Source organism: Aethalodelphis obliquidens, unplaced genomic scaffold, assembly GCF_003676395.1.
Source record: "Aethalodelphis obliquidens isolate GAN/ISIS:26980383/991018 unplaced genomic scaffold, ASM367639v1 scaffold112, whole genome shotgun sequence".
NCBI lineage: Eukaryota > Metazoa > Chordata > Mammalia > Artiodactyla > Delphinidae > Aethalodelphis > Aethalodelphis obliquidens.
The window spans coordinates 1,536,196-1,564,119 of record NW_020838056.1 but is presented as its reverse complement, the minus strand read 5'-3'; the positions used below and the strand labels follow the sequence as shown (position 1 = coordinate 1,564,119).

The following is a 27,924-nucleotide window of genomic DNA, read 5'->3' as shown; positions in this document are numbered from 1 at the left end:
AGATTAAGAACCACCTTAACCCTAAAGTCTAACCTTTTGGTTAAGATGAAATGTAAGAATTGAATGTGTTTCCTGACGAGTCTATTTTTACTCTTTATCTGTTGATTACACCCACATCCTGCCAAAAAAGAATGTAGAGGGCTTGGGATAAAATAATAACGTTGATGATAATAAGGAATAGCATATTCTGAAGATTTACACTGGGCAGGACACTGCGCGGAGTGCCTCGCATGTGTTACAGCATTTAATCTTTTAGAAAAATCTGATGAAATATTTATCTCCTTTTGCATCTGGGAGGAAAAAAAAAACAACCACCTCTGATAGGTTAAATAAATTGCCTAGGATCAGATTTGGGGGAGAAAGAAAGTTTGTTTGATGGGTTTTTTTGTTTTTTTTAGTACAGTTGAGTTTATTTTAGGGACACTGTAGCCAAGGAGTTACTTAGAAATCATAATTCTAAGAGTTGAGTCTCACTCAGCAGAGTAGGACTGAGTGATTCTGGTGGCAAGGCTGTCCCCGGGCCTTTCCTCAATGCGAGCACTCACTTGGGAGAGCTGCCATCAGCAGGGCGAGAGACTCAGCTAGAGAGACTGGGCTCCGCAGGCCTCTGCTGGCAGGGGAAACAGTGCACACTGTCAGTCAGGGAAGCCTGTCCTTGGACAACTGCTCTCTCAGGAGACATGTAACAAGCAGCTGAGGCCCACACTGATGTCAGTTATTGGTCCTAATGGATGAACCAAGTTCTTCCTACTGATCCTATATTGTGGTCTGTATAGGGGGAGGGGGGCTCTTTGATTTTTACTTCTTTAGAGAAAAAGGTTTCCTTATAATAGGACTTAAACTTAATGAATATTTAGTTTCTTCTGAGATTAAATAACTACCATTCCCTTCGTGCTTACTGTGTTCAAGTTCTATGGTAGATGCATAAGCATATTAGGTCAATGATGCTTTGTAAGACTCTGCCAGATCAATATTAGTATCTCTATTTTGCAAATAAGGAAAACGGCACCCAGAGAGGTTACCACCCACATAGGTGGTAAGTGCTAAAATGCAGTCTGATACCCAGCCCATCATCTGCCCATGCCAGCAGCTCCTAAAGCATGTTCTGGAGGCATGGAGACGCCTCATAGGCTGCAAACCAATTCCCAAACACAGTTCCTTTCTTCTTTTCTTGTAGGCAAATGGGGCACAATTCTGCAGACTTAGGTTTCTGCTTAAAACTAGGGCTACTTCTTAGTAATCTATTAAGTAAGTGATTAAGGGTTGCCAGAATCTGGTTTTTATAAGCCAGCGTTAGAACAGTCATTTGCTATGTGCTGCCAGATGCCACATCCTGGCCTTTCCTTTCTCTACTCTGTTCCTGGGGGTGCTGAGCCCCAAAAGCTGCATTGCCCAGGCTCCCTTCTGAGCTTGGCCAATGGGAGGCCCTGGAGGGAACTGGGAGGGCAGGAGGAAAAGAGAAAACAGGGTATCAGTCTCTCTGCCTCAAGAAGTGTCTCTGCAGCAGCTACATCTCCTCTGTGGCCCCAGCTTCTGGCTCCAGGATGCTCGTACTGGTAATGCCACCTCCTCCCTTGTCCCTCTGGCCCTGGGGTGGTGGCAGCTCCCCCATTGCTAGCCTCTGGGATGCCTCAATCATCCTCTCTTTGGAGTCTCAGTGGTTTCATCATCTATATAACCAATTGCCTATATTAAAGTCCCTCTGTTTGAAGGACCTGGAGCTTTTTCTCTTTTATTACCATTCAGTGTGCTGTTGGTGGAAGCTTCTCATTCTGTATTCTGTGAAGCAGAGCTCACAGATCATGGATGTGCTTATAGTTTTCAGGAGGGATGCTTCATTATCCGTACATCGTCAAGGTCATCTTGAGTTGGTCATGGATTTTAATTGTTGTGCTTCTTAATTTTTACCAACAAAGTAAGGTTAGTTCATCATTATCAGTTTAGTTTGTTGTAGATTGTTTGGGGAACCTTGCTGTATATAATGATTTGAACTTGGCTCAACAGTATTTTTGGCATTTTATTTTTTTGTAATGAAGGCATCTGATTTTGGGAGTACCATTTTAATTATTCTATTCCTCTTCCAAACTTTTTATTACCCAGTTCAGTTCTTTTTCCTTGAAAAGCAGGAAGGAGGGAGGCGAGTCAGCTGTTCTCTCTCTTATCCTACCTAAGTGGATTGTAGTCAAAATTAAAAACAAAACAAAAAACACATGCGGGCTCAGAAAACACCCAGCTAATTTTGCTAGGCCAGTGCTTATCAAGCTTTGATATACATAGTAACCACTTGGGAACCTTGCTAAAGTGCAGTTTGATTCAGCAGGTCTCAGGTGAGAATAGAGGTCTGGGATTGCCATTTCCATCAAGGCTCCAGAAGGTGTCCCAGTGCTGCTCCGAGGACCATACAGGAAGTAGTGGGATCCACAGACTCTCCTAGACTCTCCCCCATAGTGAGCTCAGTTTGCACAGCGCCTGCGGTGCCAGGGCTGAGGGCCAAGGCGGCCTTGCTTCATCACCAGCAGCCAGGATATGAGCAGTTCTTATGTAGGCAGTTCCTTCGTTCTCACAATCGTGTTGTTTTGTCTAATGAGCCAAAATTCAGTCTGGCATTCCTGGGCAAAGCTTTCATGGGGTTATAATTTCAGTGCTGCTCTTGTGATGAGTTACGTGATTCCAGTCTGTCTTCTGATGAGAATGTACCATATTTACAAGTTTATTCATGTCATAAAAATAATTAGCAAACTTCTCATACAAATAAGTGCCTTGAAGTGATTAGTATTCACAATGTGGTAAGTAGGTTGTTTTAGGGAAATGATACAACGATTTTACATTGTCTGCTGATTCCTTGATCCATGGTGCTTTCTGTTTGCTTAAACTTTGAAACAAAAGCCATCATTTGCAATAAGAACACTAACTAGGGGTTCTGGAAGGAAAATAGCCCGATCGGACGTCAAGGCACTGACCCAAGGATGAGGTCTACAGTCTGTTCCCTGACTTACTCTTAGTTCAGTCAGTGACACCAGCAAATTACTTGTTTCAATTTTCCTTGTAAAATAGAGATAATGATGATTTATACCTCCATTACACCAATTATTGGCTTCAATACTACCTGTGGACCAAAGACTACCAAACCCATATTTCTAGTCCAGATTTCTATCCAAGTCCCAGACTAGTATATCCAGGGCCCACCAGGTATTGCCACCTGGGGATATGATGAGCACCCCAAATTTAAGTGTCCTAACTCAACTTCCACCTTCCCCCCAAACCCGATCCTCCTCCTATATTCCCTATCCTTGTCAGTTGTGTGACCATCATTTTACAGATGAACCAACAGTAGTTCCAAGGACTAAAAGTAATCAATTCTAACTATGTTGTGATTGGTGAATTTTTAAGGGTTGCTGTTGATTTTTTTAAAGCCCTAGTGTTGAAAGAAATGATCATGCTTAAGACTGTGAAACTGAACTGCACAGAACTAAGAACCTTTGTGTGAGCATTTTTAGGGATAACTTGGGATCATTTACAAAAATAAGTGAGGGAAATCAAGAAGGGTCCCTCTGGACAGTTCCAAGTTGGAAAGCTTTTCGCCACAAGTCTCATCACCAGGACTTCGGCTCCCTGTCCTTCCTAAGGCACCCCTCCTATGTGTTGTCTGAGGCTGAGAAGCGGCAGTTTGGGCATCATTAAAGAAGATGCCTGATATATCTGGAAAAGATGAAAACTCTAATTCAAAAAGATACAGGTACCCCAGTGTTCATAGCAGCACAATAGCCAAGACATGGAAGCAACCTAAATGTCCATCAACAGAGGAGTGGATAAAGAAAAAGATGTGGTCCATATATACAATGGAATATTTGCCATAAAAAAGAACAGAATAATGCCATTTGCAGCCATACGGATGGACCTAGAAATGATCATACTAAGTGAAGTAAGTCAAAGACAAATATCATATACCACTTATAGGTGGAATCTAAAATATGATACAAATGAACTTATTTACAAAAGAGAAACAGACTCACAGACGTAGAAAACAAACTTACGGTTACCAAAAGGGAAAGGAGTGGGAGGGATATATTAGGAATTTGGGATTAACAGAAACACACTACTATATATAAAACAGATAAAAAAACAAGGACCTACTGTGTCGCACAGGGAACTATTTTCAATATCTTGTAATAAACCATAATGGAAAAGAATCTGAAAAAGAATATATGTGTGTGTGTATATATATATATATATCTGAATCTCTTTGCTGTACACCTGAAACTAACACCATGTTGTAAATCAACTATACTTCAATTTTTTTAAAAGTCTAGAAAAAAAATGCCTGAGCCATAAATCAGGGTGGGCTCTGTTTTTCACACATCTGTGGGAATGATCCAGAACCCAATGCCTGTGGGACACAGACTGTCCAGCCATTCTGGAGATGCCTTTGCCTTGACTTTTGGTTCCATCTCATGACGCATCTGGCACTCGTCGAGATTAGTCCGACAGCACTGTTGGGTACGAGCTTCATCTGTTTTGTCACTCCCCATATCCCTAGCACCGTGCCTGCCATGTAGGGCACTCAATAAATAATGAGGAATAAAAGAATGAATGAATGAACAGATGAAGGAATTCATGCACAGACGCATATTCCACTCTGCCTTCTGTTCCAGCAAGATGCTGACACAGGGCTCCTTCCTTCTCTCATCTACCCTTGCCTGCAGTTGCGTCCGTTCAGGGGGAAGCTGGAGATGTGAGGGTGGGCCAGGGACCCTGCAGCGCTTAGCCAGTCCATCCTGGGTGCTGGCATCCTCACGGCCCTCTCCCCACACCTCTGCCCCAAGAACTGTTTCCTGTGAGTTTCCTCTGAGCCATGAATTTTAAAATAAGTGAAATAAAAGCAGTAATATCAAATGAAGGTAATCATGACTGAGTCTTCCCTGGGGCTTCCAGAAAAGCTCTCCACATTAATTCTAAGTCAAAACATAATCCAAAATACATCACTTCTTACGGGAAAGCTTTCTAGTCTCCAAATCAGGCTGTAGTTGTGCAGGTCATTCTTCAAGGATTCAGTGCTGTCCTCCCACCTTCCAGCAGCCCAGTCAGTGCCCTGATTCCTCTCTCTGACTTGAGCAAGTCAAGGCATTCTATTTTTGAGGTCATCAATGTGTTTCTAAATGTCATAGAGTTTTGATATAACCAGGGGCTTAACGGAGAGCTCATCCTATGATGTACCTGAAGCATTAGGATTCTTGATTGCAAATAATAGAAACCCAACCCAAGAAGCCTTAAACAAAAGAGAGAATTTTATTGGCTCATGTAATGGAAGAGTCCAAGGGTTGACCTCAGGCTTGGGTAGATCCAGGTGTTCAAAGTACATCAACAGGATCCTTTTCCTTCCCGCTGTCAGATCTGCTTTTGTTCAGAAGACCACAAATAACCCCCCAAGTAATGGCAAAGGTGGCCCCAGCAGCCCAGGCTTTCATTCTGCCACCAAGCCAGCCCAGCAGAAAGGGAGCATCTCTTTCCAACAACAGTAAAAGTCCCACCTCAGACCTTGATTGGCAGGTCTGAGTCATGTGACTACCCCCAAGGCTGCCAGGAGGAGGGGCCAGCCTTTCCAGAAAAACATAGACTCAGTTGGGAAGGAGGGGGAGTGTCCCAAAAGGCAAAGAAGAATGAAGGGCACAATAACCACTATCGTACACCCCCTACCCTTGTGGACCTGTCCACCTGCAATGCAGAGCCCTGCAGCAGCAACTTCGCGGAGGTCAGCTGCTCAGAGAGCAGGGTGGTGTGCAGGAGAGGCAGCCTGCAGAATATTTCTATTCTAGAGTCACAGTCCTTTTGTGCTTTTAAAGCTCTCAAATAAATCATAAGCCTGGAGGTTATGATTTCCAAGGACAGTCTTCTTCTATGTGTCTGCTTCTTTTTCATTTTATTCACTAGTTTGTTGTATTTTTTAGATTCCACTTATAAGTAATATCATACAGTATTTGTCTTTCTCTCTCTGACTTATTTCACTTAGCATAATGAATATAGTTCATCCGTATTGCTGCAAATGGCAAGATTTCATTCTTTTTTATGGCTGAGTACTCATCAATCAACTTTATTTATTTTTGTTTTTTCTTTTTTTTTTTTGGCTGTGTTGGCTCTTTGTTGCAGCGTGCAGGCTTCTCTCTAGTTGTGGTGTGTGGGCTCCAGGACCCATGGGCTCTGTAGTTTGCAGCGTACAGACTCTCTCGTTGAGATGCGTGAGCTCAGTAGTTGTGGCGGACGCGGATTTAGTTGCCCCGGGGCATGTGGGATCTTAGTTCCCCAACCAGGAATGGAACCCGTGTCCCCTGCACTGGAAAGCGGATTCTTTACCACTGGACCACCGGTGAAGTCCCCATCCATCAACTTTAAAGTGGACCTCTCAGTCTGTGAGTCCCAGCCCTTCTGCCTGCTTTGTAGAACAACGTTCTGTTACCTTTAAGTTGTCACTTATTTAGAATTTTCCAGATATCTAGAAAATCTCTGATTCCCATCTCAGCTCTATAGATTTCTTTCCCTTTGGATATCTTCTCACATTTCACTGGCATCTGAGGAGGAAGAGCAGCTAAATGTGTGCTTGTTCATCCATTGACTTAGAAGAATTTATATTCATTTTGCTTCTCTGAACTTTTAAAATGAGTATGCATCATTACATTCATAATAGAAAACTAACAACCAAAGCTATTCTTAAAATGGGAGGGGTTTAGAAACATGTTCTGGTCAGGCAGAAAAAAGAAGCATTGTGTCAGTGATTTGTACGAGCATTATAGCACTGACCAGGAAACCATCTTCCCACAGTGCTTCAGGCTGAATAAGAAAGAGGCTGCAGAGTTCTGCCATAGAGCCCAGGGTCTCAACTGTGCTTTTTATCCTCCCAAGCTGAATTAGAAATGGTGTTAATGCAGTAAGAGTGTCAAATATAAAGCCTGCTATTAAACAGATGCGTCAGCTAGTGGCTTCAAGTGGCGAGCATTTATCAGCTTGCTCTTTGGATGGACGCAGGTGCATGGTTCTTCTGCTGGTCTTACCTAGGGTCACTCATGCGTCTTCAGTCAACCGGCAGTCAATGGCCTCACTCACCTGTCTAGGGATTGGCTGGCTATTGGCTGGGGCAAGAGGGGGGATTGGGCCAAGTGTCTCTTGTCATCCCAAAGTCTATCTTGGGCTTGTTCACATGGCGATGGGTTGCAGGGCTTCCACGAATAGCAAGAGAGGAAGCTGCCAGGCTCTGGGCTCACACAGCATCACTTGCACCAGTCTCTGTGATCAGAGCAAGTCATAAGGCCAGCCCAGATCTAAGGAGTAGAGACCACCTCTTGATGGAAGGAGCTGTGAAGTATTGTGGCAACTTTTGCAATCCACCATTTCATAATTCTGTCCTTTAATGCTAATTTTCTGTTTTCTAATTCTGTGTTGTCCTCAGGGTTCTGAGGACCCAGTCTCTGGAATGGTTCTACAATAATGTGAAGAGCCGCTTCAAACGCTTTGGCAGCGCCAAGGTCTTGAAGAACCTGTACAGGAAACACCGGCTGGAGAGCGGAGGGTGCTTTGACATCCTAGGTACGCTGACTGCCTGCCATCTGGGAGTCTTTGGGGGGTTGACGGGAAAGAAGAAGGCCTGGCGTGGAGGCCCTGTACACTGCGGCACACTCACCTGGGACAGAGAAAGTGACTTAAATAATCTGGTTCTAGTAAGGAGCAGAAATAGAAGGACATGTACCAAAGATTCTAAGTTTTAAGTCCTTTAATTCCCGCATCTCCACTGGGCTGGATATGTTAGCAGCTGGGAGGACCAAAGTGTTTCTGCATATTGTGGACATTTTAATTCCAAATCCCTAGAAATGAAAGATTCTTGACCATCTTTCCCTAATGATTAAAACATTGGAAATTCATCTTTGTTTGGTTGTGTAGACTAGGTCTGCACTCAGAGGATATGCCCCCCACTCCTCTTCCTTCCTACTCCAAAATTCTATACATACCAGGCCCAGAGTTTAATGTAATGGGAGAGTTAGAAAAGTCTCAGCTTCCTCCCAGGAAGTTTAAAGGATGAATTCTACCTATGCTGTTAAGACAACCAATGTAATTAGAATGAGAAATTATATTCTATATTCCTATTGGACCAGCCAGTGGAGAGAAATGGTTGTCAGAATATGAACAGCATGTCCTTCCAGAAAAGGCTATTTTTTTCTGTGTAGAGGAAGATTTTTTCATCACTTTGCTGACACAGGTAAATGCCTTTTATCCCTGAGAAAGAGGGAAGAAAGAAAATCTCACATGGAGCTTTTTCACCATCATTATTTTACATTGTTGTATTCTCAATAAAGTCTTTGGTTGTGTCTAATCTAAAAATATGCCAGCCACTGAGACAAGGGGGAAATAGGATGGAAGCATTAAACACGGAGACTCATTAGGGTCTTTTGTGTTAGTCGTTAGAATCTCTGTCTTTCGAACCACTCAGGAAGCCTGTAGCTAAGAGAGCAGGGCTGAAGGTCTCCACATATTATTTTTAACTGCTCTTTGCTGATTTTTCTAAAAATGTTTCTCTAGGAACAAAGACAAAAAAGAAATAAAGTTTAAAAGTAATCATGTTAACAGTAGGTTTTCAACCCAAGGAGATACCTCAAGAAGGTTCCAGGATAGAACTGTCTCATCATTTGCATCCCATACTTTCTTTCTTGTTCATCCTTGCGTCTGCTTCAGGTACCGCTTTACATGTCACCGCATTCACATCTCATAGATGTTCTCTACTGCTTCATGCAAAGTGAAGGGGAGAAGCAAATTCATTTGGAGAATCCTATAAACAGCACAACTCTGGTCTCTTTCTGTTTCTCCCTCGGGTCCCACAGGTGGAGCAAGGGAACATGAATTACAAGTGGGCTGGCAAAAGGCTTTGAAATGTTCAAGTGTCATTTTCAAAGGCGTATCATTTGCTGGGAATAACGCTGACACTACTGAAGCAGATTTAGGTCCCAGGCCCTCTGTGATTCACCACATCTCTCATCTGGGCCTCAATCACAGCACTTATCACATGGCATCCAGGTGGTGGTTTACAAAGCTCCTCTCCTGCTGGACCAGGCAGAAGCAATAGCTTCTTCATCTCTGTGTTCCCAAAGTGTGGCCCAGTGGCTGGCAACTCTTAGGTCCTCAATATTACACAATTCAGTCTTAAAAGCACTTTGTGGGTACCAAGACACTTCATAGAAGTACTAGAATCAGTTGCTTTAGCATGATTTGTATCTCATTTTAAACTAAGATTTCCTTTTGAGCAACAAGAAGACAAGCAGGCAGGAGACAATTTATGAGATGGTACTCAAATCTGTAAAGTCGTGATCATAAAACAGAGCGATTCTACATACCACCTAGAAAATTGAGTTACACCTCAAGCATGGAGAAATCTCCCGTGTGTAAGTAGTGTCCTGATTATGTCAGATGACCGTGGAGACATCAGCATTAGCTTCTACCTACAACCCAGCACCTTGGTATGGTTGTCATCCGCCATCCTCAAGCCCGACTACACGTTAGAGTCACCTCACGAGCTTTGAAAAAGTGCCAGAATCGTCTTCCACCCCGTCAATTACTTCCGAATTTCTGGAGGTGGCCCCGGAACGGATATTTTTTAAAGTTCTCTGGGTTATTTTAAGACACAGCCAAGACTGAGAACCTCAGCTAGAACTTCACTATAATTCGTATGGCAGAGTTCTGAATAAGATGGTTCCATCTTCAACTCCATCTGAGGGTACTTAGTTTCAGAATTTTGATTGTCAGAACATAATCTACAGGGTGCAAGACCTGTGCTCTGCTCCAGGACTCTCAGTATAAAACTCCTTTTATCTACGAAACATCTCCATTGCATGGACCAGTGTAGTTTGCCATAAAAAAACACTGAAAATTCATTGAGTTCACAGAATCTTATGGGTTACCCATCACATGTACCCATTGCACAGCCATCAGTCCCAAGTTCACTTCCTCCTCCTGCAGCCCATATCAGGTGACCAGATTAGGCAGAACTGGAGACCCATTCGTTTTGTCAGATAAATCTAAGACTTACTCATTCCTTCAGTAAACATTTATTGAATGCCTGGTTTAAGACCTGGGAGTGACAAGATGGGTAAGACCCTGCCATCTCAGAGCCAACGTTGCAGTGAAGTCAGAGAAATAAGTAAATAGATTTATAAAAAAATGTATAATGTCCAATGCTCATGTGGTTTATCTGATAGATTCAGTGTGACATTTTTAACAGTTATTCTAAAAAGAAGCACTACATGAAAAGATGAAAGTAGCCCTTATTAATATACTTAATCCCTAGACAATTTGGTAAATAATACATACATTTATTTAGTATTGGATAAATAAAATGGGGAAAATAAATCTTGTTTTTATTTATTAACGTGATATATCTATTTTTGACACGATTCTTGGAAAGGTCTATGACATCTTTCATGTGGGATTTGACTAACAACATGGTCTTTTAAAAGCACTGAGTCGCCTGAAATTGGAGGTTCCTGCAGCTCATGGAAGCTCTGACTTGATGTCTGGCTGCTGTGTCAGTGCTTTCCGAAACAGTTCAGTTGCTTTCTGCCCTTGGAAAAATCCCATCATCCTAAATGACACAGAAGCTCCCACCTATGAATTTAAAGGGACACAGGGAGAGTTGTTGTACTAGAAGATTTATAATCACGGAAATCCAGAGCCTGTCCTGGTCAGCGCAGTTCTCCCAAAGATGTTTTCAGATCTTCTCCACCCCCATCAAGCTCCCCACCACCATCCCCGTTGTCTCAGGAGACAGCCTCACCGCCTCCTTCGCAGGGCAGACCGTGTACACCTCCGCACCTGATCCGTCACCTTCCATGAAGGTCTCAAGTTCACGCAGCCCTTCTGTCTTGCCTTTCAGCCTCTCTCTTAAGCGGTTCCTTCCTATTGACTTGTAAACATGCCCAGTCTCTCCCATTTCCTAAGCCCTTCCTGGACTACAGATTTTCTGCCACTTCTGCCCTGCCATGCTCTTTCCCATCACAGGGACACTCCAGAGGGTGGGCCACACTCTCAGCTTCCTCTCTAGACACCCACCCTCTCCCTCTTCCAAGCTGTCCTCCACAAAGCAGCCGGCGTGCACCTTTACGTGTGTTTAGAAACACACACCTAACCAGATCACCCCTGTGGAGACTTTACTGTCTTCAAGTGGCTTCATGGTGGGACAAAGATCAGAACTCTGATGTGGCCACTGTGACCTGTGCGGTCTGCTGCCAGCCCACCTCACCCCAGGTTCCCTCTCCTCTCGCAGCCCAGCCACCCGGCCTCTGTCTTAGCTCTTCAGATGCACCCTGCTGTCCCCACTGCCTGTGCCTGTGCAAGCTGTTTGCTCTGCCCTGGACTCCCTCCCACCCCCACACCCTTTTGGCTGGTTACTTACAGTCTAGGTCAGTCTTCCCTGCTGAACTCTTGCCCTATTCTATGAACCACCCAGTCACAGCACTCAACATATCTATAGTTTTATATTTATTTATATAAATTTTTGGTTAATGAATTCTCACCCACTAGACTATCAAGGTTGTCAGGGCAACGAGGATTTCTGGCCTTGCTCACCAGTACACCCTAATGCTCAGCCCAGGGCCAGGCATCTACTAGATGCCCATGAAATATTTGCTGGATGAATGAATGGCTGCCAGATGCAGCCAGGCCAAAGTGAAATATCTGCACTTAGATGTACAGCCTGGGAACTGAGGTGATGACTTATCCTAAAGCCTTATTTTATAAGTGAGGAAATGGAGACCCAAGAAGGTAAAGTCACTTCATTATGGTCACAGAGCTGGAGTAAGTGACTATGGGTCTTCTGAAAGCCTGGTCAAAAAACACAAGCACAGAGAATAGTGTATGGTCAGACTGAGTCCCCGTGGCAGGCCACACACTAATGACCTATTTCATAAAGGTAGCAGCCTCCTGACCCCGCTGTAGATGCCTACAGCAGTTACCCTAAGAGTTCCCCCACTGGAGCCCCATGCAGCCCATCCAAGGAAGCACGGGCCGTATTACGTGTATCAAAGGTCTACTGCTTAGTTTGACTTGACATCAATAGCATTTCCCCATTTTGAGCTAAGAGCTGTAGACCCACATTTATTTTCTTGGCTCTATCAGTGTTTTCCACCAGCATCCAATTCAAGAATTTTTTTGAGCCCCCTGCTGTCTCAGTGCTATCTTAGGTACTGGTGATACAATACAGTAATTTAAAAGGGAAAGAGACATCATCCACACCTCCACACCTTCAAAGATCTCTTTTGATGAATTAATATGTGAACACAAATGGTAAATCCCCAACTTAAAAAAGGTTTAGCCAACTGCTCTTCCCAGCCTGGAACCAAGATAGGGTGTGTGTTCAACTGAGAGAAGACCAGAGAAGAGGCAGTGGGCCTTAAAAGATCAAATGCCATGGCTTACCTTGTCTTGCTCTGGGCTTGTTTCCACTAACTGCTAATGACACTTTACTCACTGGCTAAAGGCCACTGTTTAGATTGATGCCATGGACAGCAGCTAAAGACCAGGCATGCAGTGTCTCATCACCCATCATGAGCAGAGTTCTACCATTATCACAGTTTTTCTAGTACGGAAGCCAAGTGTCCGAGAGGTTAAGTAACTTGATCAAGGTCACACAACTAGTCATTTGCAGGTCCAGGAAATGAGCTCATATCTCTGACTTCAATCTGTTATTCCATGTTTGATTCTATATTGCCTCCAAGGAAGGCTCTGGAAGAAAGTTGGGGGTGGAAGCATTGCTACACAAGGAATTAGTATGAGAAAGAAAAATGTGACTGGTCAAAATCTGTAGCATTACTGTAGAACCCAGTGATTGCCTAAACCCATTTGCAAGGCTAACAATCAAAGTGGGTAATGGTGGTCCGCCAACTCAGTGACACAGTGCACTGGGCTCACTGAAGACCTTGGATAATCTTATATCTCTCTGTCTCCTCCTCTCTCTCTCTCCCTCTCTCTCAGGAGGAAGCTTTTTTGACGCAAACCTGGAGAATGAAGGAAGTATTTCAGGCAGTGACTCAACATTTTATAGGCAGTCAGAAGGTAAGTTTGCTTAAGGGTTTACACCTAATGGGAGGTTAGAGCATTATAAACCCCTTCAGACCGTCAGGGTCCCCTATGGCATTGGAACCACTGATGCAACTCTGTTATTGTGTGTGAGAGTCTCCCTGGGTCTTCTTTTATTGCCATTTTTGTGAATCCATCATCAAAATAGGTGAATATATCTAAGGAGTAGCCTAGAGAAGTACATTCCGTACCAACCACTAGATACTTAAAATCAACTAGTGTGTGTTTTTCTGGAGTTGGAATATGACAATCAACATACTCACTTGTGCAATTAATATTAAAATATTCTTATAAATAATGTACCATTTACTGATCAACTTTTACTTTTTTATGCCAGTACAGTCATCCCCTTAGAGCAAAGGTTAAAAGCAAAACAAACTTCTTCCAATTCCAAATAAAACCTCCTCCAACACTCCGGCTCCTTCTCCAAAGTACTGGGTGTTGGGAACAGGTGTCTCCTAGTCCCCCTGGTCCTGTGGCCCCCCACAGTGCTTCTGAACTCTCTCTGTTTTCTCCTCGGGCACCTTCTCATGAAGGTCTCATCCTCTATCATCCTTGCTGCCTTCTCCCTGGGAGAAGTCACATGGCTTTGGTGCACCTCTGTCTGAATGCCTAGCCCTTACTTCAGCCCAGAGTTCTAGACTCAGTGTTCTGATGCTTGGTCACCAAGACCTGCAGCCCCTCCAGGGATCTTAACTTCAGCATATCCCAGTCAAGCTCCTCAGCCACTTAAGTCCACCAGCAAGACTTATCTTTTCCTCAATCCCCCTCCCCGCTTCCACCCAGTCACCCAAGTTCCTATGGGTTCTATTTGCAATCCCATCCTTTTCTTTCTGTTCCAAGGTCTATGGCCTGAGCACCTCCCTACCCTCAACTCTCCTGTATTAATATTAATTTCAGTAACCATCTATATCAGCCAGGGTTCTCCAGAGTAACAGAACCAATAGGGTATGTACAGATAACACACACACACACAAAAAAGAGGTTCGTTTCAAGGACTCGGCTCACACAACTGCAGGGCCTGGCAAGCCCACAGAATAGGTCAGCTGACTAGAAACTCTAGTAGGAGTTGATGCTTAAGTCTTGAGGCAGAATTTCTTCTCTAGGAAACCTCTGTTTTTGCTCTTAAGGCCTTTCAACTGATTGGATGTGACCTACTCACAGTTTCAAGGGTAATCTCCTTTACTTAAAGTCAACTATTGTAACCATAACGTGGACCACACCTACAAAACACCTTCATAGCAACACCTGGGTTAGTGTTTGATTAAACAGCTGGGTGCTATAGCTTCACCAAGTTGACACATAAAACTAACAGTCCCCCCCACCTGACTGGTCCTCTGAACTTCGGTCACTCTGCCTCTGCTTTCTTATCCTCCCTCCACACCCCACCAGTTTTTATCTCTGAACACCCTCTCAAGCCTTCACTTTCAGCCCAGACATCTTAGCGCTCCACTCCACCTCATGCCAAAACCACAGACGTGGCCTCCACCCTTTTTGATGGCTCTAGGCTCTTCCTCTCCAGGGCTCTGTGGAAGCTGGTGACTATCCCCATAATAGGATCTCCAGCATGCCTCTTAGCAGTTAGCTATGCACCTGATCACCCAATAGCTCGGAAAGCACATGAGAGCATGGGCTCAGCTCGCGTCTGTCGAGGCATCACTGGGACCCTCAGAGACCCTAGTGCTGGGGAGGTCTTGGTGCACTTTGAATCAACAAGAATTTGTGGGGCGCCACTTCTATGAAGAATACATTGATTGGTATCTTGAAGAAGAGAGATGGGAGATACAGTGTCTGTCTCCAGGGAGCACTGAATGTAGTGACAACTTAAATTTTATAGACTCTTCTAATAGAAACACTGGGGAAATGATGTGTTCACTCAGCCACCTGAGGGGTGCCAAGCCCTGAGCTGGGTTGCCCCCGTGTGTCTCTGTCAGGACTGTCGCAGCCAGCCTGTGATGTCCTTGTCAGCTGCCTGGCTAGATGCTTTTGACTTTAATTGGGTTGGTTTGGGAGATTTTGTTATGTTTGCCAAATGCTACTTTCTGTCCACATGTGTGTCTTTAGGAGCCTAAGAAGCTTGAATTAAGTATTTTAATTAACGGATTGATTAATTAATGAATTGATATATTTACACCTTGTCTCATTCTACAAAGAATCTGAGGCAGCTTTCAGGAGATATGCATGTGTTAAATAATGCATGACTAGGAGATTATAAATGGAAACAGGAGGTTGAAATCGGGGAAAAGGAGACATAGGCAAGCAGCCCCTGCAGACCTCTGTTCTTGTGCCTGATGTGAATCGGGCTTCTGGGATGAACTGAGACGAATGATAGAGATTCTCACTTTCAAGTAAGAAGCAAAAAATCTAGTACCTCCAGGAAGCAAAACTCTTCCAAGTATTTGACTTCAAAAAGAATTTTGTCACCTGCAGAAGTCCTTTGACTTGGGAAAACTTCCGTTTGTCACCATATGCAAAAAATATGTTCACTAAATATATGATAGCATTATTTTTAAAAATCATGTTGGCTTGTGTTTATCTCACTTTTGTGGTTAAAATCACAGGATTTGGAGACAGAGAGCCCTGAATTCAAATCTCAGCTCTCTGTCTCACTGCGCAACGTTGGGTGAGTTATTTGACCTCTCTGTGCTTCAGTTCTCTCATCTATAAAATGGTGCCTACTCAATGAGTTGTTGGAAGGATCCACTGTGATCATGTATGAGACACTCAGTCTGCAGCCCAGCACGTGGTTGAGCTCAGCAAGATCGGCCAATGTTATCGATAGTATGGGTTTAGAGTCTAAAAAATTCTTCCATGGATTTTGTGTTTGCATTAAACCATGAGCACAGCCCTCAGAAGATTTCACAATTTTCCTCCCTATCATTATAATGATACATTACGTGCACAAAATAAAACATAATCTTTATCTGAGAAAGTGGATGAAGAACCGTTATTTCCTTATATTAAGTCCTTTTGTCCAGTCGTCTTTAAGCCACTTTGTATGTTTTGGAGCTTGTCCTTGCCTTTCAGAAAGCGGTCTATGTTCTGTTTCCTGTCTAGGACATAGCATGATGGACACATTGGCTGTCGCCCTACGGGTGGCTGAAGAGGCCATCGAAGAAGCGATCTCCAAAGCAGAAGCCTATGGGGATAGCCTGGTATGCCCACCCCGGCCCCCGTCACAACGTCTGTCTGGGAGGAGGTGTGGGTGGAGTCCTGGCTGCCAAGAGAAAGTGCAGGTTGTGGGGAAACCATCATCATGATAGCCATCCTTGTCTAGAGCCTATCCTTCCCCTGCATTTGTGGTCAGGACTCCTCAGAAAGCGATTGCCAAGTCTCCCAAACACACCCACAGCTCACGACATTCTCTTCCTCTCTCTGCAGGACAAGCAGAATGAGGCCAGTTACCTGCGGGACCACAGGGAGGAGCTGACTGAGGAACTGGCCACAACCATCCTGCAGAAGGTAGGTGGGCCCTAGCATCCAGATGACTGCAATTTACCACCCTGGCCTGGACCAGGGCCTTTGGTGAGCAGAAGAGCCGCCATAGGCACCTTTGTTGTCTTGGGCACCGTTTCTTCTCTTCTTCTCACTTTCTCCATTGTACTCTGGGGCTAATGCAGAGGGGTTGAATTGCCCTGCAAAAACTAAGCGGTGTGAACGTGGTTGCCTTCAGGGATTGAGCTGGTGGGTGAGGAGCCAGGAACCCAGCCCAGAGACCTTCGTACAAATGGACTCATTAAATCCAGATGGCCATGCCCAACCTAGCAAGCGGTGCAAACAAGCTGAAGCCTTCCCTCGTGATGCTTGGTATCTGCCCCCTCCTTAGGGCTTTCAGACACTTCCTAAAGTCAGGATGTACGGCCAGAGACTCTGGGTTTGCAATCCACTTCCACTATTTATGAGCTGTGTGTCCTTAACTGATAACCTCTGAGCCTCATTCATCATTTGTAAAATGGGGAGAGTTATAGTACGTAGCTCTTAGAATTATTTTGAGAATTAAATGAGGTAAAGCATTTATGGTGCCAAGCACAGAGATTAAATGAGGTAAAGCATTAAATTAAATTAAATGAGGTAAAGCATTTATGGTGCCTGGCACACAGTAGGCACTTAATAAATAGAAGTTGTCAGCACTGTAAAAGGACTACTTGTAAACTGTAAAGTGATGTAGAATGTTCAAGGCTTTAGTTGTGCTGTTTTATCATAAGACCTGAAATCAGATGGTATTCTGTTGAAACGAAACACTTTTTTTTTTAAGATTTTTTTTTTGATGTGGACCATTTTTTTTTAAGTCTTTTTTGAATTTGTTACAATATTGCTTCTGTTTTATGTTTTGGTTTTTTGGCCACGAGGCATGTGGGATCTTAGCTCCCCAACCAGGGATTGAACCTGCACCCCCTGCACCGGAAGGCAAAGTCTTAAGCACTGGATTGCCAGGGAAGACCCTGAAACTAAGCTCTTACATGGCTAAGAATTTCCTAGAGATGGTCCCAGTTACCCCACATAGCACTGGAGCCCTCTCCAATAACGTGTCCCCTTTGTCACCCGCCTCCTCCCCAGATCATAAGAAAACAGAAGAGCAAAAGTGAGCAGCACGTGGAAGAGGAGCCGGAGTGGCCACAGCCCCAGAGTTGCAGTGCGAAGGCAGCCGACGAGGGGACCACAGCCTACCCGGGAGGCCACCGCGCTTCCACCACCTTCTGGGTGAGTCCCCACACCATGCCGGCCCACGCCCTACAGGTGCCCTGCATGTGTGCAAGTCAGAGCCATTATCCCCACAGAAATGGGGACACCACGCTTAACATCTATAGTTAGCACATGTGTCCACCAGACAGCCTGAGGTTCCTGAAGGGCAGGGAGAGATGCAGAGAGCGCTGCGTGGGGGCCAGGAGGCCTGTGCTCTTACACACATGGAGGTGGGTTTTTACACAGAGACCAATCTAGGAAAAATAACGATGTCAATAGGCTTTTTAAAATTAATCCTGAAAATAGTTGTACTGAGTCCCATGGAAAAAATGGCTTTCTGAAGGCCAGGTGTGTTCTTACAACTTGAGCACTTGTTTACTGAAACTGAGAAATGACAACGAGAGAATTGCCACTGCCTTCTGAGATCACATCTGGATGTGGGCAGGAAGTCGGGGTGTGAGTAGATCTTTTTGTTTGTCATCCCCAACCACAAAGCACAGTGTCCTTCCTGTGCCCCAAGGGTCTGGGCCTGCCACATCTGCGGTAGAGTCACCAAGCCCGTAAAATCCTTTGGTATGTGTTTAAGCAGCCCTGGCAACGATGTGTGGAGAATGGGATAGAGGCTGGGCCCTCGGTGTGGAAATTCAGCAAGAAAGAGCAGGACTGGCCAGCAGGGCTGGTGTTCTATCAGCTGCAGGTGCCCACAGTCATAGCACAGGGCAAGGGACAGGGCAACACACAGGTGCAATTTAAAACTGGAAAGGCACAATAAAAAAGAATGAAATAATGCCATCTGCAGCAATGTGGATGGACCTAGAGATGATCATACTAAGTGAAGCACAGGGAACTATATTCAATATCTTATAATAACCTATAATGGAAACAATCTGAAAAACTACATATATGTAAGTGACTCACTTTGCTGTACAACTGAAACTAATACAATATTGTAAATCAACTATACTTCAATTAAAAAAAAAAAACTGGAAAGGAAGCCATGGGAAAATCACCCCATCGCATGTTATTTTTTTTACTCTCCACCGAAAGGTGGGGACAGGTATTATTGGGCCCATTTTATAGGTAAAGAAACTATAGTTTTAGCATAACTTGCCTAAGCTCCCACAGGTAGTAATCAGTGGGGTCGGGAGTTGAGTACCTTTTTCCTGTTCCAAAGCTTTTGATCTAGCTTCCTCCTCTAAAACGTGAGATCAATGGACTCGATCCCTAAGGTCCCTTTCATCCCAGAGGTTCTAGTCTGCACTGTCCCATATAGTGACCACAAGACACAAGTGACAATTTAATTAAAGTTAAATTTAAAATCCAGTTCTTCAGTCACACTGGCCACATTTCAAGTCCTCAACAGCCCCTGGGACTGGTGGCTACTTTATTGGGCAGTGCAGATACAGAACATTTCCAGCCTCCCTGAAAAGTTTTCTTACACAGCTCTGGTCTAGGGAGCTAGATAAAGACGGAGCGAGAAGCAGAGGGCATAAAAGCAGAAATGCTTCTGGAGGCTGGCCAGAGCCTGGACGTGAACCAGCAGGCTAAGCCTCGGTTCTTGGGGACTTCGAGGAAGGTGGCTCTCCCACCTTTCCACGAGCTGTTCTCGCCTCAGACGCTCATCTTCCTCATCTGCCTGAGCCCCACTCCAGGGGCGCTGACTCACAGGGTCTGGGGCGGAGCTGGGCATCAGTACATTGACCTAAAGCTGGCAGGGGATGCCGGCAGGCTGCAGGCTTAAGGATGGCCTCTTCGTGATATCTTCAGGAGGGCACTCTGACCTACAGACCCTGGATGGCCCTAAACCAGTGGTCTCCTGGCAGTGCTTCCTCTTTTATCCTCAGTTCTCCAAGGACACGAATACCCTGCCTCCAGGGGTAACTGTGCAGAACCCTATAACTGGGCTCCTTGGGCTTAACTGCTAAACCCAAACTTAATCCATCCCCATGTTGACGGGATTTCTCATCTACTCTCTTGAAAGAAAGTTCAGTGTGATTGTCCACTTTTTAATTTCCTCCTTTATTGTGTGGTTCTCTGCTAGTAGGGGGATCAGTGCAATCTAGCTTTCAAAGCCTTAAGATGCAATATCCTGAAAGGCACCAGTGCAGGGGTTATAAATCATTTAGTGCCTATCTCTTTGGGTGCGTGTATATAAAAAGTCGTCTCTGTATTAATACGGTGATCCTGTTGATAATAATGATGACAGCAGAGGCTGGGCATATGCTATGCCCGGGGACTAAGGTGCATCTCTGTCTGACTCTGTCTCTTCTCTATCCTTCCCTATTTTCCTCAGCCTTTTCCCTTTGTGCTTTTGTCATTTTCCTCCCTCACATTTGCTCACTCCTTTAAATGACTATAGTACAGACCTAAAGTATTTTTCATTATTGTTATAATTATTGGATTGAATTTAATGACTATGCCCGACCCTAAAAGTACAAAGCAAAGCTATGTCTCAGTTGTTATTCATATGAACACTGTTATCGATCCCTTTGCCCATAAACCCTTGATACTAAAAACATTCTCTCCCTGTTTTATGACGTGGGCTCCTTGAGAGCAAAGACTTATTTTGAAGCCATGATCGGTGCCCCAGGGAGCCTGCCCTGGTGGCAATGATGATAATCATTGCAGTCATAGCAACAATATAACATTCCAAGAAATACAGGGAGAACAGGACGCTGCTGCCCACACGGGGGACCAGCGGCTGCAGAGGAAGCTTTAACAAAGGTAACTGATGATCACACTGCAAGTTTTGCCTAAAGCTTCAGAACCAGCTGGTTTGGATGGCAGGTCCTGCTGGGTTGGAGCATGTTAGCCAGGAGTGCCTTGTCCCCAGGTTTTCAGCAAAGGGTGTCAGGCACAGCAGCAAGAGGGCATGGAAGAGCATCACCTTGGAGCCAGACAGACCCAAGGTCAAGCCCTGCACCAACCTTGTGCTTGGGCAAGTTATTCCAGGCTGCCGCAACTCACTCATGTGCACCCAATAGGACTGAGTGAGGGGATGGACGTCTTGCCCTGGCTCAGTGGCAGAGCTTAATAAATGCTATTATTGTGACTGATATTTACTGAGTGCATTCTGTGTGCTAGACATGGCACTGATTCCTTTCTGTGAGGAAACTGACGCTTAGAACAGATCCTCCCAAAATCGCACATAGCAAGAGGAGCTGACAGGGACCCTCTACCCAACACATTACCCATTCATGCCCAAAGAGTTAAGCGGCGGGGCCTGTTTGAACTTCGCAGTCCATCTTTGCAAGGCTTTGCTGGCATGCTAACATTCCTGAACCCATGGACTCCACCCTCCATGCCCAGCCCCCCAGCACAGACACGCAGACACTGTAACTCAGGCCCGCCCGACCTGACATCACCAGCCCTGTTTCTTCCATGGACCCTAGGGTGGGTAAGAGGAAGAAAAACAAAAGCTGTGGGTGGGAACGAAAGGGTGGGCACAGCCAGGGAAACAAGGCAAATAAATTAATCAAGTAATCCCATCACTTCCCGAGAGCCACAGAGGTTGAACCAACTGGCAAGTAAAAATGTCGTGGTTGCGCCATCTTCTGGGCAATACGTTTACTGCAATGAGTTTGTGGCAAAACTGGGTCTAGGGTCTGGGGCTTTTCCACCCTGGCTGGAGACAGCAGGCCAGCAGTGTCCTGAGACGCGCTGGAGTCAGCTCATTGTGATTGTCAGGGTACAGCTGTTTTTCCTAGTTTGAAACAATGGCTTGCCTGAAATAGATTACAAAAGCCTGGCATCCTCAACTCATGAAAAACATAGATCCCATCTTCCCTGTTGGGACCACAGAAGGACTTTTCATTTTTTGATCTTGGCTTTCGTAGGTGAGGGAGCATTTTTGTCCTATAGAAATGGAGCCCAGCCACCTCCTACAGACACACACATACAGAAATAAAATATTGTTTGAGCCATTGCAAAATGAAATACTATCATTTCCTCTCTTTCAAACATGTATTCAGTGATTTACAGTGAGAAGTTTGAAGATAGAAAAATAAAGACCAAGGTACAGAAAACAGCTCAGGTGAGGCTGCAGTAATACTGCATCTGGCAATAGGCCATCAGCTCCTTAGGGGCACACCTGTGTCTTACATCCTACAAATTCAGTCACAAACATGGGACCGAGGGTCACATCCAAAAGACCATCCCTGTCTTCAAGGAGCTCACAGTCTGTGGAGGAGTCGATATGTTGGAATAGGACTGTAGGAGAGACAGGAAGAGCCGTGCAATCACACAGAAGGGGGGTTTTCTTGACAGTCCTAGGTGGGAGACATGTCAAGGGTACGTTCCCCTGAATATATGGGGGGTTTGCCATGGAAGGATTTTTTTTCTTCATTTTTAATAACTTCACTTGCCAACAGACTGTCACCCTTAATCTCTGCCTCTGTGATAGCTGCTCATCATCTGTGAAGGATTTCACAAAATTATAGATGGCTCCCTGAGTACCCAACCCCAAGAAAACCTTGGTTGTTGTGAAGTATCAGAGCTGTTCAGGGCGCTAGAGACAGGGTCAGTGCTTGCTGTGCCCTCAGAATGATGGAACTGGTACCCAACCGAGAGCCACTTGACGTGTGTGTTAGTTTTTCTCTCCTCCAAGACCTTGCCCTCCATGACATAAGTGAGGATGACAGTGGGCTTCTTCTTTGTTTTTCTTGATCCCCAGTCTCATCCAAGAAGTTAGTAAGATCATCATCATTATCATAATCAGGCTTCTGAAAACCTATCCTGTAGCCCGCCCCAAATCACATTCACTCCACAGTAAACATTCGTTGATTTCCAGTTCCGTACCAGTTACTGTGCCAGGGGCTGAGGATGTCACCATTAGCAGTCCATTAACCTCCCTCAGTTGCTTGCACCAGGCAAAAAAACAGATGTTGCAATAGAGTGTCGTATAACACAGCAAGAATACAAGCAGCCAAGACCCTCAGCCCAGCTTGAGGAAGGGGGTTTTCCACAGACCGTGGCCTGTTTGAACTGAAGGCACACTGAATCTCATCTAATCGATAAGAGGGGGAGAGCTCCTCCACTCCTGGGCTGCATTAACCTGTGACCGCTGCATCGAACGGCAGGTCTGGAGACCCGTCACACTCTCTTCTGTAATCAAAGGGGTGGGAAGCAGTTTGTGACCCTTGGTACACAGCTTAAAGCGTTCCGTATTTGTTATGCAAACCCATCTTCCTCCTGGATCAGCCTCAAGGTCTTGTGAGGGGAAATAGAAGAGGTTTCCAGTGACTCCTTCTGGACCAGAACTGGCTGCACCACCCTCTCCAACAAAGTGTGCCAGATGCCCTATGTCTGCAGGCTGCTGGGCCCTGGCCTAGCCTGCAATGATGGTGATGCTGGGGCTCGATCCTCAGCCCTCTCTGAGTCTTTTCTCAGACTGGTTAACCATCCTTCGGGGCAAGGCTACAGAGTGCATTGTCCTCTCCCAAAACCCTGGTCATGATGCTCAATTTTCTCACCTATATATCCTGGATCCGGTGTTTGCTATTCTCCTTTGTTATTCTCAAACACCTTTTTAAAGCTCACACTTATTATGCAATTACTGTGTGCAGCGCAAGATTAGGTTTCTGCTTCTCAACAAATTGAGTCACTCAGCCAAGGTGTTGTGGCAGAGATGGTCTTGGAGCCCAGATACAGCTGAGTCCTGAGTCCAGCCTCAGCCGCCCGAGGGCCCTGCCCACAGCTCTCCAAACATGCTCCCCTCTTAGTCCAGCCTCAGCCACCCGAGGGCCCTGCCCACAGCTCTCCAAACATGCTCCCCTCTTGTCTCCTACTCTCAGGACCTGTGGCGGGAGAGGAAGAAAGTTTACCAAGATGAGCCAGTTCCTGCCGGGAGAGAAGGCAGCAGGAGTGTTGTTGTTGAGGTTGGCCAGCTGGTGGCGCCAAACTGCCTGGGGCCTGAGTCAGAGACGGATACTTTGCTTCCTAGCTCAGAGACGCTTTTGTTCCTGTTTCACCCGTAGAAAAAGATCAAAGTAAATCACCAATAGAAGGGAATTCTTTCATTAAATGACAATGGAAAAAATTGGTCTCTGTTTGATGAAATTCCCTACACAGAACATTTGAGCTTCAGATTCTCAGTATAACATTTGTAACATATACAGCTCAAACATGTTTCTTGTCAGTCATTTGAAATCCCTTTTCTACCACTTGCCCTTAGGTTAGAGTTTATTTTCCTTTTTTTAACTAAATGGGAATGTGTTGCAAAGGCTCTGGGCTTGTGGACTGATCATCCTTGGTTCACTTGTCTATTGCAGCCCTTAGATTGTGTGATAACTTTCTACTTACACCGCTGAAATGCTCAGGTTTGGAGGTCTTTGAAGGGAAGATGCTCTCATTTTCATCACACACAGTTGGCCCTAAGAAATCTTGGCCGAAAGAATGGCTGGGGAAACAGGAGCCATGTGAGAACCTGCTCTGTCGGATTCTACCACATCTCTGATGCGTTCTGGCAGGCCTGCGTGCTTGCAATGGAATAAACAGGAACCATTTGTGCCATTATATGGCAGGAAGCTCTGATGTGCAACTTCTAAGCCTCAACACGAGAAAAGACATTACTATCAGCTATGTCTTCTCCATGCAGTGGGATGCCTGCAGATCTGAAGGCACTCCTCCTGGGGACTGTGCCTTACAAGGTCACCCCTTCCCCTCTTTTCTTTCCACAGCGGTCACAGTCTGCGTTCCCACTCAGCAGAGAAGATGCCCTGAGGACCTCTTCGCTGGAGGCTGCATCAAGGCAGCCGAGGGACCGGCAGCCGAGGGAGGAGGAGGCATTGCCCAGCTGGAAGAGCGCGGACAGGCTGGATGAGACAAGTAACTGTTCTAAGCAGCATGTGCTTGGTCTATGGGTTTCAAAAATGCTGTTGGGAGGCTTCTCGGCTGTCGTGTGGTTGCTCAGCCCTTCCTACCATCAGTCTGAGTGGGGTGTGCCCGTTTGGGACAGCTGGGCCGCCAAGTCATGAGGTCTCTCACACAGCACACAATATATAATGTGGACATGTTTCCCACATGGGCAGTTTTCCTTCTGAGACCCGTGAGACAGTGGGCAAGTGTGTTCAGATCACTTGGCTACACAGCCCCCCTTCAGCTACGTGTTCTATGTGGACTAGGAGAAGGTGTCTTATTATATGTAGGCCAGGAACACCAATCCAACCTAGCAGGCATTCACTGCAGTATCCAAGATACCACAGCTAATGTGGTCCTCAAACATTTGCAGGGCTTTTCAACTACTCATGGTAATAAGTGTCTCCACACCATAAAAGTAAACAAATAACAAAGAAAGAGCATTTCAAAGTTCAGACTTAGAAACTAACAAATTTAGCGGGTATTATAAGCACTTGTAAAAGACACTCCATTTCACAAAACCGTTCCTGCTGAATTATGAGCATTCCAGAAAAATTTGCAAAGGATCTTGGTTTTCAAAACATGATTTTGTGCATAAATTTCTCTAAACTAAGGCACCCATGTGTAATTTATCAGTTGCATAGAAACAAAAAACTTAGTTCAACAACATCACACACAGAAAAATGATTTCATACTTGGCTCAAAAAACCATGCATCTCTGGGGCTTTCCTGGTGGCGCAGTGGTTGAGAGTCCGCCTGCCGATGCAGGGGACACGGGTTCGTGCCCCAGTCCGGGAAGATCCCACATGCCGCAGAGTGGCTGGGCCCATGAGCCATGGCTGCTGAGCCTGCGTGTCCGGAGCCTGTGCTCCGCAATGGGAGAGGCCACAACAGTGAGAGGCCTGCATACCGCAAAAAAAAAAAAAAAAAAATCCATGCATCTCTCAGGATGAATATTTTAAATAAAAAATATAAAGCACTTGTATGGAAAACTGCTGGTTTTTCCGAGGACTGCTTGGTCCTTGACATGCTAAAATGTCCAGGCCAACCCCAGAAGTCTTGAAAGATGTCTGATCCGTTTAGCAGGAAGCAGGTTATTCCCTGGGGGTACTTCTCAGTCTCAGCAGAGCACAAATGTAGAACAGAGGAGGGCCAGAGGCAGAGGTCATCTTAGAAGGGTAACATCAACTGGGCTATTTTCAGCAGTTCTGTTTATGCTTCAGGGGAAAGGTTGGCTCTGGAGCCTGTTGGTCCATGGCTGAGGTCAGCTGTAGGGGACACTGTGGGCTGAGTAAACCCACCTTCAGTCTTCAGGCTTGACAGTGCTTACAGCAAGTAATCCATGTCCCCCCCAAACACATTTTCACTTCGTAGACCTTGACTGAGCATCTGCCATATACACAGCATGTGCTCATTACTGGGAAATAAAGATCAGGGTACAGTTGCTGGTCTTGAGTTTCTAACTGTGAGTTGTCTGCACAATCATGAAAGAGTGAGAATTTGGAGAAAGGAGAGGATGGAGGAAAGCAGGGTCCCAGAGGGTGTCCCAGTGCACAAAGGGAATATGGTACTGGAGCCCAGGCAGAGCTCTGAGAATTTCCCACAATGCAGCTTGACAACCAAGGTTTTCATGGGGTTAGGCATTTATGGAGCCATCCCTGCTTTTGCTGAGATAAAAATTGGCCAACTTCTAGCTTTCCCAGAGCAACATGCAATCTGGAATTATAAAAGGCAGAAGAAGAGAGGAGCTGGTGATGGGCAGACCCCAGCCCACCATGTAGTGGGTGTTGGAGGAGAGTCCAGGACCACATCTACAACACAGCCAACCCTGGAGGCAGGCACAGAGTAGCATCACTAGGGCCTTCTCTCTTTGGCTTCCTCCCATTGCCCCAGGAGAGGCTGCAGACAGCTGGACTCATGTAGAGCCGCACATTAAGTGCCCCATCTTCCCCTGCGGCCTGTGGGTGCCTGTGTTCACAAGCGAGTGGTCTTTACCAGCCCAGGATGGGTTGCAGAACTGGCCAGGGGCTGGGGGTCCAGCAGTGAAGAATAGGTGGCCCTGCTCTCAAGGAACTATGGTCAGGGGTGGGGGATGGGGGGCGGGATAGACAACCACAAAAATAAGATATAGTTTAAGTGTTAAAAAAAAAATGAAAGCTTTTTGGCAAAGCTCAGAGAACAGAGTAGCCAACTCCTCAAGGAGAGAAGGCCAAGGGTGTGCCACTAAGAAGAAGCATCAGATTCAGAGCCCCAAAGATGGTCCTGAGGGCAGACTTAGTGACTAATTGTAAGGCCCCAAGGATACACCTTTCCCCTGAGAGTGAATGCTCCACTGACGGGGCAAGTCTGCACATTTGCATCATGTGCGTGTCTGTTCGGCTTACCCCAGAAACGGACCCTAATACAAAGATCCGAGAGACAGCAGAAGCAAGAAGAACTACAATCCTGCTGCCTGTGGAACAAAAACCACATTCACAGAAAGATAGACAAGATGAAAAGGAAGAGGGCTATGTACCACATGAAGGAACAAGATAAAACCCCAGAAAAACAACTAAATGAAGTGGAGATGGGCAACCTTCCAGAAAAAGAATTCAGAATAATGATAGTGAAGATGATCCAGGACCTCGGAAAAAGAATGGAGGCAAAGATCGACAAGATGCAAGAAATGTACAAGAAAGACCTAGAAGAATTAAAGAACAAACAAACAGATATGAACAATACAATAACTGAAATGAAAACTACACTAAAAGGAATCAATAGCAGAATAACTGAGGCAGAAGAACTGATAAGTGACCTGGAAGACAGAATGGTGGAATTCACTGCTGCGGAACAGAAAAAAAGAAAAAAGAATGAAAAGAAATGAAGGCAGCCTAAGAGACCTTTGGGACAACATTAAACGCAACAACATTCACATTATAGGGGTCTCAGAAGGAGAAGAGAGAGAGAAAAACGACCTGAGAAAATACTTGAAGAGATTATAGTTGAAAACTTCGCTAACATGGGAAAGGAAATAGCCGCCCAAGTCCATGAAGCACAGAGAGTCCCGTACAGGATAAACCCAAGGAGAAACACGCCGAGACACATAGTAGTCAAACTGACAAAAATTAAAGACAAAGAAAACTCATTGAAAGCAGCAAGGGAAAAATGACAAATAACATACAAGGGAACTCCCATAAGGTTAACAGCTGATCTCTCAGCAGAAACTCTACAAGCCAGAAGGGAGTGGCATGATATACTTAAAGTGATGAAAGAGAAGAACCTACAATCAAGATTACTCTA

At 45.3% G+C, this 27,924-nt stretch overlaps 1 protein-coding gene across 1 annotated transcript in view; it reads left to right on the top strand.

Annotated features, from left to right (window-relative positions):
* MYRIP (myosin VIIA and Rab interacting protein) overlaps positions 1-27,924 on the top strand; it is a 199,527-nt gene that overhangs the window by 129,741 nt on the left and 41,862 nt on the right. The window contains exons 4-9 of the mRNA XM_027097159.1: positions 7,439-7,575; positions 13,003-13,083; positions 16,165-16,262; positions 16,489-16,569; positions 17,665-17,808; positions 24,468-24,749. Of these exons, the coding sequence (XP_026952960.1) occupies positions 7,439-7,575; positions 13,003-13,083; positions 16,165-16,262; positions 16,489-16,569; positions 17,665-17,808; positions 24,468-24,749 (823 nt within the window). The remainder of the gene's footprint in view (positions 1-7,438; positions 7,576-13,002; positions 13,084-16,164; positions 16,263-16,488; positions 16,570-17,664; positions 17,809-24,467; positions 24,750-27,924) is intronic.